This window comes from Haemorhous mexicanus, chromosome 17 (assembly GCF_027477595.1).
Source record: "Haemorhous mexicanus isolate bHaeMex1 chromosome 17, bHaeMex1.pri, whole genome shotgun sequence".
In the NCBI taxonomy this organism is placed as follows: Eukaryota; Metazoa; Chordata; class Aves; order Passeriformes; family Fringillidae; genus Haemorhous; species Haemorhous mexicanus.
The window spans coordinates 11,360,621-11,374,921 of NC_082357.1; the positions used below are offsets into that span (position 1 = coordinate 11,360,621).

General features: G+C 39.8%; 1 protein-coding gene across 1 annotated transcript in view; it reads right to left on the reverse strand.

Moving 5' to 3' along the window:
* C17H7orf50 (chromosome 17 C7orf50 homolog) overlaps nucleotides 1–13,085 on the reverse strand; it is a 119,598-nt gene extending 106,513 nt beyond the window's left edge. The window contains exons 1-2 of the mRNA XM_059862170.1: nucleotides 12,931–13,085; nucleotides 11,553–11,695 (exon numbers count right to left, since the gene is read on the reverse strand). Of these exons, the coding sequence (XP_059718153.1) occupies nucleotides 11,553–11,681 (129 nt within the window). The 5' untranslated portion in view covers nucleotides 11,682–11,695; nucleotides 12,931–13,085. The remainder of the gene's footprint in view (nucleotides 1–11,552; nucleotides 11,696–12,930) is intronic.
* Nucleotides 13,086–14,301: the final 1,216 nt, after the last annotated feature.

Genomic DNA, 14,301 nt, shown 5'->3' on the forward strand with positions numbered 1-14,301 from the left:
TTTTAACCACAATTACTCAGGTCCTATGGACTGCCAATAGACATCAATCACACCATTAAAGATGGCTATTTCAGACAACACCCAGCTGAAGGAAGGGATAATTGTTTCGGCAGTGCAATTCTGAGAAGACAGACACATCTTGAACTTAACAGATTTATTAGGTTTGTGCAATCCTGACACTTGCCATGAATAAAGAACTTATTTGGGGTTGCAGGAATACACTTTCCAATTGCAGTTGTTGGTTAATTTGGTTTTCAGGAATAAGATCCTTTCCTCTCCTGCCTCCATTCAATACAGGGATCACATTTTTGATCAAGTCTACGGTAGAAGCCTTTCTGCTACCTCTGCAGAACACACATCAAGAAAGTCTTTGTGCAGAAGCTTATAATAATAAACAAACAGCAACAACAACAGCCTGCTCATGCATCCTCCAAAGTAGTTGGTTTCTATTAAGTAATATACAGTGAAATCTAGGAAAGACCAGACTACTACAGCATTAAGAAAACAGTATTTACTCAACCTGAAACAACCTATTGCATGTTTAAAACCAAATTACAAACCTAAAATACCTGATGAGTTCCCTACTGCTGATATTTTGGGGCAGGCTTATGAACTGTGCCTGAAATTACTAAATTTAAACTTCATACTTTAAATGCAAGCACTCTCCCAGCTGAAAAAACTGCACACTTATTCCCAAAGCTTTTTTTTTTTTTAAACAGTAACTCTGTACAAAGTAATATTTACAGAAATGTCATACAACTTCCACATGTTTATGTACACAACATGCTTTCTGCAAGCCAGCATCTTGCAATAACTTGCTACTATGGCTTATCCATGGACCAAAAGGATCTCAGGTTGATGTGTCATTTTTTTTTAATTTCAAAGAACATAAATTAATCACCAGTAAATAAAACCTTTTCTGGAGCGTAGAGGAAAAAGGGAATAGGAGCAAGAATTGTTATACAACTCCTTCCCTTTTTTTACCTCTGGTCTCTCACAAATTGTTTCATTGCTGAGTTGAAGGACAAGATTCCATATGCCTTTCTAAAACACTGGACTGATGACAACAATGAGATTTAAAAACCTCTTTATCACAGTTGCTTACAATCTTTGCTGTAATAGTCTATATAAAGTTTCCAGACATGAAAAGTCTAGTATTAGGAAAAGCTCACAGAAAAGAGGAGAGAAGGACTAATCAAAAAATCCCTGGAACCAACTGCTTTTGAAAACAATACTTTAGCACAAGACTGCCTTGAATGCACAGGGTGTAACTGAGTATCTAGAAACAAAATAAATGCAAAGAGCACAAACTAGCACCAATCTGGACCTGATGCAACTGAAAGCTTCCCTTAGCTGTGTAAAAAGATATGAGAAAAAGAATTATGTGAAACCTCTTTAACATGTTAAGGAGATGCTGTAACTTTGCATTCTTTTGACAGTTTTGGGAGATACACTAAATACCAAGTGTGCAGACACAACATCCACCTCTCAAAAATGCAAAGTCTGTCAGTCTAAAGATAAAGCTTGATTCATTTATGAAGAGCATTACAGCATGGGAGGGCATGTGACAGAGGATCTGAATCAGTGAGTCAGGCGATCCCAGATTCTCTGCAAGGCTTTGACATAATATGGGCAAGATGCAACAAAAGTCACCTCTCCCTTCAAAAACTCGAAAAAAAAAAATCGAGCACAAAGTTTTACAAGAAAATGCCTGTAAAATTTCAGACTAGGTATCTGTGTTTCAAACAAAATTCACTGCCTGTACAGTGCAGGCTCTAATCTTTTTTCCAGCCATCAAGTTGTGTTAGAGTATAACTGAATTTTTTCCCGTGTAAGGATTTTGCTGTATTCTCACAGCTGTTTATTAAGACTGCAAAAGGGAAAAGGTTGTCTGGACAATTTTAAATGGTTAGGATTGTCACATAAAAAAATGTGTTAAAGAGTGGTTTACCGTAAGTAAAAGCATGTCAAGTTCAACCCTGATTATCATTAATTCCATTGGAACTTGTTTCTGCATAACTAAAAACAAGCGAGTGTATGAAGAAATAGGTTTGAATTTTAATAGCTACTTATGAAGGTGAAGCAATGAATTAATTTGATTTTGATTGAAAACAATGAAGATAAGGCTTGATTTGAATTTAAGGGCCAGTATCTATCCTTCCCTTTCACCTTAAGTCTTACCTTACCCATTCAGACAATCAGACAGACATTTAAAGTTTTCACCACAGAGGAGCACAGGGCCAAATTGTTTATTTGTTCTTTTTTTATGGTAAAACAGGAACAACATGTGATGGAGAACAAGTCATTTTTTAAAAATGCACACAGAACACTTTTCCCCTATACCCTTAAGTTCTGCTGACAGGGAGGTTGTGGTACATGCCCTGTGCTGTGTTTCAGAGACACCAGATATGAAAATCTGAACACCCTCCAGTCATATTTATAATTTAGGTGTCCTTTCTTCAACAGTATTGTCCAAACTATTTATTCCATACTGACTTTTATTACAATAAACTTTTAACCCTTGGGTTTGGGCTTCCTTTTGGACTTCCATCACACAGCAGCATGACACAGGCAGGAGCTAAGAATAAACAGCTGCATATTGAGCCACCCAAGGTGCCACCACAGGAGCAATGCCCTCTGCAGACTGTGCAAGATCAGCTCTTCTTTCAACTCCCCTTCTTACATGCTACTTCATTTCTTTTACACAAGTCCACTGAATGCCACTACAAAATATAAAGATGATTGTCTAAGTCTCACACAGCCACCTGCATGTTTAGGATGGCTTTTGAAACTGTTCAACCCCCCATGATGAAAACGATTTTCAAGTTTCCAACCTGTTTTCTCACATTGTTCAAACAGTCTGCTACAGGTATATACAGACATGTCAAAGTTCTAAATTAAACTACTGAACCGCTCATTAGCAAAAAGTAAAATCCTATCTTTTCAAAATAAATATTTAATGCAGCAGGGTGAGCCTTTCCAAAGCAGCAGCTTTGCTTACAAGTCCCAGTTCACTTGGCCTGCAAGCAAAATCACTGAAGAGGTTTAAGACCTTTTCAAATTGCATTCAGTGTGTTTTCTGGGAGGACTTAAAAAATACTGTGGGGAGAAAAAAAGACATAGTAGAGAAACAGGAAAATTATTAGGATATTGTTAAATTATCCTTAGAATGGGAGTTAAGGCGATTTTTACAGAAAGAGCTCAGTGGCAGAATTGCCTAATAGTGCTGGAGATAGATTTGTTTTCTGCCTCAGCAGCAGAAATATTTCCTTTCCCAGGCATTCCCTCAATAGAAACAGTAATATAATGGCAAATAAGATTTTCTTCCTTTTATTCTCTCTCCATTCAGAACTACAAAAGAGAAATAGCCTGTACCTGACTACAGCAACCTTTTAACTCTTGTGCTGCAGAGCAAAGTGCACACAGCAAAGTGAGAAGCAAACCAAGGAAACAGCTCACTTAAACAATTGATAGTATTCCAAATATCCACCTGACAACTGAGTATCAAGGTGGGAAGAAGATACAGACAGTGAGTGATGTGTGGGGGAACTTAATTTATAAACTTGCTTGGCTTCCAAAGTCAGAATTACTTCTGATATTACAAGCTCATTCTCTAGTAGAGTGAGAAATGTGACATGCTATTTTCTTATGCTAATTAAAGCTGCCTGATGATGGGTGACACTGTTGGGGTGTTGTGGGATCAGAAACCCAGCCTTGCTGGGCTGCTGGAACTGCCACAGAACCCAAACATCCATCGAGCATCCTCAGCCCAAAACAAGGGGTCCTTGAGGACCCATGGAAAACTGCCCCGACCCTGCTGATCTGTGCTCTTCTTGACTCTCACCGAGTGAGACTTCCTGGATCTTGGCCAGAGATTTTATTCCAAAATCTATCAGATCAGGACAGCTGGCTACTCCTATTCTAACTCAAACTAGATCATAACTTAATCTAGACAAATGTAAAGAAGACAACCATAGTTTGAGCAAAGGATGGTAAATTTTACAATTTAAAAAAACCCTACTTCACAAGTTTATTAAAAGATGTCTTTGAAGTACAAGCATGAAAGCCACAGAACATGGGACTTCTGTAATAAAATGGGAAAAGCTTTCTATTCCAAAGGTAATTTGAAAAAATAATTAGCCAGTCAGGTGCATGAAGGCTCCTAAGTTCACAAAAAGCCCATGACCAATTTCAATGACCTCTGCATTAAAGTTCAGTACAACAGTTTTGTAGCCAATTCATTATTTCACACGTGGCTAAGAATGAAAAAGTCCCCTTTAGGATTCAGTCCATAGTGTAAAGGTAGGATGGAATGACAGTTACTAAAAGCATGTATTTTCCACAGATACTTTAGATTTTCTCTTCTCTTTACATAACCACTCTGCTCCTTTTTAAGCAATGCAGCTCTAAGCCCTCAGTACATTCTCTGAACAGCTTTGACATCTTTCAAGCTCTGAGATGGTAGGAAGAGCTGTCTGCCCATATGCATATGCTATTTGCAATAGCCTGGTTTACAGATGCAAATTATTAAGGTAATGCTGAGAAATTTAATAAAACACTGGTTGATGATCTTCTGTTTGATGTCCTACAGAACTCCTGTGGGATTCAATTAGAAATAGGTAAATGCATTCAAAGACAGAGTCTGGTTTCCCTGTCAAATACCTTCATGCTTGTACTCTCGATATTTCAGGCAGATTCTAAAAGTCAAAAGATTAATTTTCTGTTCTAATTACTTGTTGGATGTAACAGACAAGCATTTTCCAAGTATTTATTAATCTGTGTGGCTTTGATCTAATACCCAAGAGCCATTTTATCTATGCTGTAATTTATTAACATACATAAATATACACTGATCTTCCATGTGGTTCACAATATTGCATCTAAACACAGAAGGCATTTTGAATGAGAAAACTTCTCATTTCTCATTCATACTACAAAGGAGCCATCACCCCCCTTTTACCTGCACCAAAACATTGGGTTTTTTTCAATTTTTGAATCTATTTTATCAACACACAAAAAGCGGTATTTTATAAAAATCATTATCCAGACTCCCACATTGTTTAAACAAGCAGCAGCATTTAATGAAGAACAGGACTGCATTTTAGAATAAGCATAATTTAAATCTCCAAATCCATGCCATTTAAGGTTTTTTGAGCCAATTAACATTAACAAAACAGTAGTAAGAGCAATAAAGACGAAGTAACAAACCAACAAGAATCAGGCCTGCATTAATACATTTTGCCATACACACTTCCAAGTTTCAAGCCCTGTCAAGAATAATTGCCTTTGAATGCCCATTTCTCTGTTCTTTATCCTGTATCAGAATGCAGCAAACATCCTGTCAAGCTTACAAGTTAATTTCTTGCCAAGTGAATGCATTTTGCAAATTCAGAGATGTTAACAGGACTTCTTTTTAACTAAAGTTACATGTATTTTGAGGCTTTGTGCCAAGTTTTCTATATTCAACAATTTGGGCCTTTTCCAGCAATTTTCACTGATGATGCCTCTCTCTATGAGGAGTTAGAAGTCATCAATACAGAACCAGAATAAAATTATCACTGAAAAAGGGCAGAAACTTGACTATGTCAGCCAGCTCCACTGGACTGTAGCTGGCTGACATAGTCAAGCAGATCTTGCCTTTGCTCCTTCAACAACTGAACACTCAACAAATTCAACCCACAAGTGGGAATCCTGTCCTGAATTTCAATTTTGTTAAGGTTTAATTTGCAGTTAAGGCAGGAAAGCAAGGATTTATACTGGAAATCTAACAAGAGCCATCAAAGAAGGGCTCACCAGCAAGCAAAGAATGAGGGCTGAGAGGAAACAGCAAGTACGTGCTCCAAGCAGAGAAGGAAGAATTTCCCCTCTTAACAGCAAAGAAGGGACAGTTCTGTTTCACCACCAAACTCCCCATCAATTTAAAACCCTGGCTTTATTAATAAAAGTAGGGAATTAACTTTGAATGGATACAGATTAAGGCAAATACCCAGAATTAGCATGAAACTCTTGTTGGCTAATATGTAATGAAGAATGCACAATTCCTTTAAACACAAGTAAGAAACACACCACATATTGTTTATACCAAACACAGTTGGGGACGTGAGCCTTTTGCCTGGGAAAACCATCTTCAAAGTAGCAACTGTTTTCCCAGCTGTGAATACTCTTTCCTGGGAAATCTATTCGTACCATTACAAAAATAATTTTCAAAGGAATGTAAAATTATTCAGCCTAATCTATGCATATCCATATTTCAGACACGATTCTGTACCTTCTTAGAAATGTTTGTTTACAGAAGGCCTGCTATTCTCTATAAACACTACATGGGTGTCACAATTAAATTTACCCTCTTTTTTAGATAAATAAATATATGGTTAATTTAATAAAATAATTTGAAGCAACTCTATCAATATTCTGATGAAGAAGTGTTAGCAGGAAACAAATGTTTCAGTCCCATAACCAGCTGCCCTCAAAGTTTGTTGTTTTGTGGTTAGTTGTTTTTTTTAAATTTTCCTAATTTGAGAAATATTGCATAGATAAGAAAGCAGATAAACCAAGCAAGATGTCACACAGTAAGCCGTAACTGCCACATGGATTTAGAGCTTTGTAATTATTTCCAATAACTATCAGAAGACCACCATACAGAGAGGCACTGAGAGCCAATGGGCCAGCAAACTTGTCTCTTTGTTCAAGTAAAAAAATCCCAAACAAAAAACCCAAAAATAAACATGCAGCTGAAAGGTAGCCCAAAGCAAAGAGAAATAGGCCCAATATTTTAATTATAGACTGACAAAACCCAGCACAATAACATCCATCCTCACATTTAACTTGGCCATTTTGAAAAACAGTTCCCATTCCCCCTTTATCTCTGGGAACCTGCTTTCTGCTGATGTATCTTTCCATCAAGGCACAGGGAGAGATGGAGGGATGGGGGAAGATGAAAGCTTATGTCATCTTCTCTTCATAACATGGACAAAACTCTATTTGCATTTTAAAGATACTTTAAAATTGGTCCAAAAAAACCAGTATGAGACAAGAGTCTTATTTTAGGATGTTATGCTAAATAAAATTAACTTTTCAGAATTTATTTCATTTTTTATTTTAATATTTAAGATTTAATTTTAATATTTAAGATTTTTACCTATTCCTTGAACAAAAATCAATAACCTCAGATAACACTAATGCTTACAACAGAGGATTAAGCAAGTACAGCAAAACCAAACAAGTGCAGGAAGAGTGGACAGTGGAATTGCAATGCAAACAGTTTCCAAAATATACTTTTAATGTGTATAAAATACAGTTAATATTGGCAGCCTGGTAATCAGAAGAAAATCCTGCAACATCACACTAAGTTGTTAACTTCACGGCATTTTTTTTTAGGATGGGAAAATATAAACCAAGTTATTTTGATGGCTACAAGATAAGCTTCCCATTAATTAAAAAAATAAATTAATGGAACAATAACGGATTACTGAGTTTGTTTGCAAATCATCCACAACTCATTATTTCAAGAACAGGCTTTGGGATGAATTAGTGGGTTGTCAAACAAATAAATACACTGTCTGATGATAGCTTTACAGTATCTGCTGGATCAGTTTGCACCAATATCTGGTTTGCATTCATTAAACATTCAAATTACTACCCCAGTAACCTGATTACAAGCAGCATTAGAGATCATATCAAAGTAGCAGTCCCAGTTATTCCACTGAGCTCATGCCCAAAATGTTTATCTCCACAGCTTAAACATAATTTTACAGGGTTTTCCAACCAAACAGTGATGTTAAATAATCTTTTTTAATTTTTTTGTGGTTTGCCTTGCAGCTTAAGAATTCTATTTGCTCCTTATGATAACCTCCAAAAAGCCAAAGAGAAAAACCCTTTCTTTACAAATTTTGTTTTTTTTCCATTTAGTAAACAGATCTTACTGTTTGGGCACCTGCACACTTTGATGAAAGAAACACTATGAGCTACTTGTTTATTTGCCATTGTTTGTAGTATCTGTATGGAATCTCAGAAATTAAATTCCTTTCCCACTGATCCTGCCTTTATCTGTGGAAAATGTTGATTCCTCCTCCTCCAACCACTTGCAATGCTGGAGATAACAAGGAAGTACAAGGAAACACCCACTGGCTGTATGAGCAGTACCTAAAGTACCCTTCAACCATGAACAAGGGGATTTGATTTATAAAGATTGATCTTCCCTTAGTCATTGTCATTTTCCTTGAAGTTACAACATTCACTAGACTAAATTGGGAAGGAACAGGAAATTAATATTGTTTTCTGTGGATTATGAATTTTGAATCTTGCCTAATAGATGTTCTGTTCTGAAAGAATTTCCTACTGTTCTGCAGAGAGCCAGCAGCTCTGCAAGCAGCACTGCAGCAAGGAGGGCTGCCCGTAAATGACAAGATCCTTTGACACAGTGAGGTCGTTCTGGGCAGAACTCAAACAGCCCAGGGAAACAAAGCAGCCGCATGTTGTTCCCTACCTACAGAGCTGCAACTGGCAGCACTGCTGCTCCTGAAAGCTTTGTGCCATTGAGGCAGCTGAAAGTCTGAAGAAATCCACAATCAGAAGCAGAACAGGGGTAATTGCAAAGAAACACTTCAAAGGGCTCTGTTGTTTCAGGATGACACATTAACAATATTGCAATTTCTTTTTTTCAGGAACTGAAACAAAACTAACTTGTCAGAAAAGATCCATCAGGCAGTTGGTACCTAAGAAGCCAATAGTCAGCTTCAAACCACCAGCCTAGATGGCACATTTTAAATCTCTTTTCTTCACACCCATGTTACAGTTTGAAAGGAAAAACTTAAACACTCTTATTGTTCAACATATAAGTATGTTAGCAAACTATAAAAGTCATTATAAAAAATGTAAAACGCTTGTCTAGTGATTTAAAAAAATCTGTTTAATATGTGTGATTGTTTCAAGTAGGTAAATAGAACACTAACATTAGAAGAATCAGTCAGAAAAACATGAAAGGCTAAATCAAGTTTTTAAACTTATTTAAAGTCTAAAACTCAGCTCCACTAGAGATGTCTTACTTACAGCTGTGTGGTTCTAAGATCACTCACGAAAACATTTATATTGGTCTTGAATTGCTTATTGCTATTTAGTGTAAACAGAAGAAATTGAGTAGATGAAAATCAATAAAACATCAAGATTACTCTGAAAGGTCAAGCTGTTCCAAGAAAAAATGCCTTAGTCTAAGGCTGGTAAGAATTTTTGAAATAAATTTCTTGAAAGAATGATCAGTGTACACTAAATCCAGTCACTGAAAACACACTTCAATTTGCCTCCAGCTCTGTAACAAAATCAATTAGACATTTGTATTTTCCACTTTGGAGATTAAATTTGCTGTACTAAAATTGAAACAAAAAAAAAAAAAAAAAAAAAAAAAAAAGTAAAGCACAGGAACATGACTTAATGAACCAGTGAAACTTCTGTCCCACCAGAAACTCTGACTTCTTTCTACCACACATGAGACTCCTTAGGAAAAACTGGAGCCTACCCATCCTTACTTTCAGAATGCCAGGAAGAATTTCCTTTAATTCAGTTACTGCATTAAAAACCAATCACAGCTCATCAGAATCCAGGCACCATGAGTCAGGAATTCCTGTAGATCTAGCAAAATTGCAGCTTATTTTAAAGTAAGAGAAATCAAATTAAAGGAAGTAAAGATGCAGAATAAACCTCCTCAGCACTCTAACATTTGTTCCAAATTTCTTACTTGGAACCATTCAGTGACTGAGCACAGCCCCAGAGCTCCTCCTGATCTTCCTGTTCCCACAGAGCAGTTTCACCTAGTTCTCTGTTACACTTTCCATGATAACAAGATTTGATGACCAAAAGCACTTTAAAGCATAAATGCCAGTGTGCCTTAACCAAGCATTTCACACAAAGCTGGGAGTACTTACACTGAGTAACAGCCAAACTGCCAAGCAATTAACTTTTTTAACCACTTCTGAAGTAAAACTGTTTAAGATCTGCCTCACATTTTTCATTCTCAACAGTTATTTCAAAAATAAAATAAAAAAAGAAGTGGTCTGTTAACTTCAACTTTCCTCTGTCAACAGTTACAGTTTATAAAGCTGATGCCAAGAAGTGACTTGTCATGGACCTTTTATGGCATTCTCTAAAACTCACTATGTACATGTTCAAGCCACCCACTGGCACCAACTTTTATGATTCCAAGAACTGTTGTGCTTAGTGGTGCTCCCCAACAGCATTAGGATTCTTCTTTCCTTTGCTCTTTGCTTTTTCTTTCACAGTCCTACAGTCTGCACAGCCCTCAAAACTCATCTGGGTGTTCTAAGAACTGAACACTGGACACCAGATGGTCCAAAAAGGCCTCACTAGCCAGGAGCTTGAAGACCACCTCGACTGCTTGACAGTTTTACATGAAATTATAGATGGTCACAGGCAATAAAATTTTCATTTTGACATTTCAATTTCACACTGTTTTGTCCTGGAAAATTATTTTCACCCAATTATAGCACAGCAAATTCACAGTCTGTAATATAAAGGAAAAGAGAAACATTCTCTCTTGTGAACCTATAAAGACAAAATTTCCTATTTTTGCTTTGACAAAGATGCAGTCTTTTCTTACTTAGGAGCATTTCTGCTGAGTTCAAAACTGTACAGACTCTGAATAGCTTCTGCCAATAGGTTGGCTTTTTTATATTAAGCTACCCAAACTCTAAATGCAATACTTAGAGACACTTATGAATGTTCTTCAGATATGTCCTTGCCAATGAGATTAAATGAAGTCTAATAACAAAATAAGAACTAATTTTTAGTTATATGAGCTCCATTGAGCTACACCTGTCATGATAAAGGAAGCAACAAGAAGCTTTCACATATATTTTATGCTAGGCAAGGAAACATAAGAGAATTAAGACCATGGCTTCTTGAGGTGATCCTCAAGAATTCCTGAGGGGAAAAACCTGATTTCCCCCTCTACTTCTTGAATTGCTTTACAGTTCTTTGAGCCTCATTCCACAACAACCACTAAGAATATCAGAACTGAATTGTCCTTGAATTATGCATAATTTCTACCACAAAACAAAAACAAAACAAAAGCCTTCCAACTCCAAGTACCTATTTAAGTAAAATACTGAGATTGCTAATTTTATTCTCATAAAATAATTCATAAAACGTTCAGGAATACAAAGAGACTGCTGACACCTTCTGGCCACTTGGCATTCTGTCCAAAATCCAGGAGAACTTCCAAGAAAACATCTTTCATGTTTTCCCAGGCACTCAGGATCACATGAAGACTGAAGCTGCACCAAGATTGCCATATGACAGCTCCTCACTTGCTTCACCTTTCACCCAAATCCATTCTTTGTTTTTCACAGAAACAGCCAAAACAAACAGAGATCACCTCTCTGCCTGCTATTATTGCACCCAGGCCTTATTTATCATTTCCTTTTAGCTTTCACTCTAAGTACACTGCATTCAAGTAATCACTGCAACTGAATCTAACTCACGTTCAGAACAGAATCTACAGCAACAACAAATCCATTTTGTATTGAATTAAACAGCCAAACCTCCAGTTTTTGCTTCTTCTTCTTCGGTTTAGTTTCCAATTCCAGCTCATCCTTTTGGGCCACCTGTTGCTTCAGCTTTTTTCTTTTTTCTGCCTTCTTTTCTTTTTTTTCCGCAATCATTTTTGGCATTCTAAAATGCTGTACTGTAACAGAACCCACCAAACTGCAGTTAGAACCTTGTTTTAATATTAAGTATCAGTCTCATATACAGACAGTTATACCATAACTACACTGGCATGGTAATTATTTGTGGCTACCTAACTAAGAAATATATGTCTGCACTGAAATTTTATTCATTTTGGAGAATTTTTGTGTATTCCTTTAGGAATACATTGTACTTCAGGTACTGTAAAACTCGAATTCCAATCCCCTGTAGGAATCTCCACACCTTTTGTCCTTTGAGGCCCTGTTTTGGAAAATGCCTCAGTGATACTCGTGGTAGGAATTCCCCATAACTTAGGCTGTGCTTTCTGCAAGTTAGAACACACCAGAGTGAACTGTTTGATCAATTGCCTACCTCAGATAACACCCCATCATCTCAAAATACATTCTCATGACTGTTACCCATCTCATTAATATGCCTATGTGTGCACTCACAAACAAAATGCAGGGCTATTTGATTACTAAATAGTTTTAAAATACTAGTTATGGTTAAACTGCAAGTTTTTTCTCTTTTCCTATAGGTTAACGGGGTAAAACTATGCTTGAAGAATTGTCTCAATAGCTTTATTTTTAATTTTAGACTGAAATAAGGACGAACATGAACATGCAATTGGTTCTGAAAGCAGGTCTAGCTGTAACTCCGTGCTGTTTCTTTGCCAGAACGCCTGATTTAAGTGGCTTTCCCCAGTTGTCCCAACACTGTCACTTTCAGCGTCAGTTTCAGCATCAGTTTCACTACACAGGCAAATGCTGCCTCATTCACAAACATTTACCTTGAAATATACACCGAAATATAAAACAGCCCACAAACCCACGTCGGAGAGTTCCCAATAGAACAGAAGCTGCCAAAGGAGGGGTTCGGCACTGCCGGGATAGCGGAGCCAGGCCTGGCACGTGTGAGACACAGCCATGCCCTGCCCGGGAGGGCACCCAGCCCACAGCCAGCCCTGCACAGGGCCCCGGCTCCGCTCCCCAGCCTGGATTCGCTTCCCAACACAAATCCCCCCCTCATATCCCAACGCAAACCCCCCCTCACATCCCAACACACGCCGCAGCCCCCTCAGCCACCGCCGTGCATGCGGCGTGGCCAGGCTGGGCCGAGCCTCCCTGCCCCTCCCACAGCTCCGTGCGAGCAGGGGGACCCCCGAAGGAGCCGCCGCCGCCACCACCACCCCGGGGGGACCCAGGGCTGCGACCCCGCCCGCCCCACACGCACCTCCCGCAGCAGCCGCCCCAGCACATTCAACTGAACCGCACGCTTGGCGCCATCGCCCGCCCCCTGCCTTTCATTGGCTACGCGGGGAGAATGGCGGCATCTGGTTGGCTGCCGATCTGTCAATCATCTCGGTGGCCAATAGGAAGCAGCGCTCGGAGTTAAAGTGCCCATCAGGAACACGTGTGCCGCGGAACGCTCTGCCGGATCCTGGCGGTGCGGGTGACGTCACTTTCCCGCGCCGAGCTCCGCCTGGCTCCGCCCATTGACCTGGGAGATTCCCGAAATCGGGACCGTGCCGGGCCTGGCCGGGATCCGCCCGCATCCTGACAGGGACACACCCGCACCCGGCTGGGACCCCCTAGGGCCCGGCAGGGATCCACCCGCATCCTGACAGGGACACACCCGCACCCGGCTGGGACCCCCTAGGGCCCGGCAGGGATCCACCCGCATCCTGACAGGGATCCCCGGAGCCTGGCCGGGATCCAAACGCATCCTGGCAGCCCCCTCCCCACACTGCAGGACAGCCGGTGGGAGCCAGCCCGGCCCTCCCCGGTGCTGCCGGTGACAGCAGGCTGGCCTGGGGTCCGCTGCGGACACACAGGGGTGGCTCTCTGGAGAACGGCTCCGAGCCCCCAGATCCTAAAGGTTCCAGATCCTAACAGATCCTGAAGTGTGAGACAGCAGTACCCGTGTCCCGATGGGGTCTCGTGGAATGCGTGGGAAGAGGCCAAGGGTGTGCTTTGACAGATGGAGAAAACACCTCCGAGGACAATTTCCAGGAAGCAAATTGGTTTCCATGTTTTCGTTTTCTATAAATACCCCATGCAAAACTTTTCCAAGTCCTCGTGGTAATTTAAAGGCCAGGATTTTTACCACATATACACACATCGATGACACTTTTTTTTCCAGGACAGCCTGAGACAGGGATGTTGTTTCCCTTTGCTTGGAGCCCAGCAGCAGCTGAGATGTTGGATGGGGAGCAGATGCTGCTGGCAAACACTGCGAAGGGACAACCTCTGCTTTCCTCGTCCCCACACCGAGGTGCCCTCCTGCCCCCAGCCATCCCTGCTGGGCTGGGAGAGCCTCTCTCCCCGGGCCGTGTCCTCACACCACGGTCAGAACCTGGAATTCCCTTCCCAAAGCACCACTAGGGTGCATGGCATCGTTGGGGAATGGGTGCCTGGTTAGAAATTATACACCAAAAATACAAAATATACCAATGTGCCAGGGTTGAGTTAGGGTGTTGGTACACGGGATAATCAGAGGGTGGTAGTACCTAAAACTAAAGCTGTAATTTGAGCTTTTGTGCCAATATTAGACCTCCTAAAATAGATTTTGTTATTGCATATCCTATTCTGACATCCTGTGGTT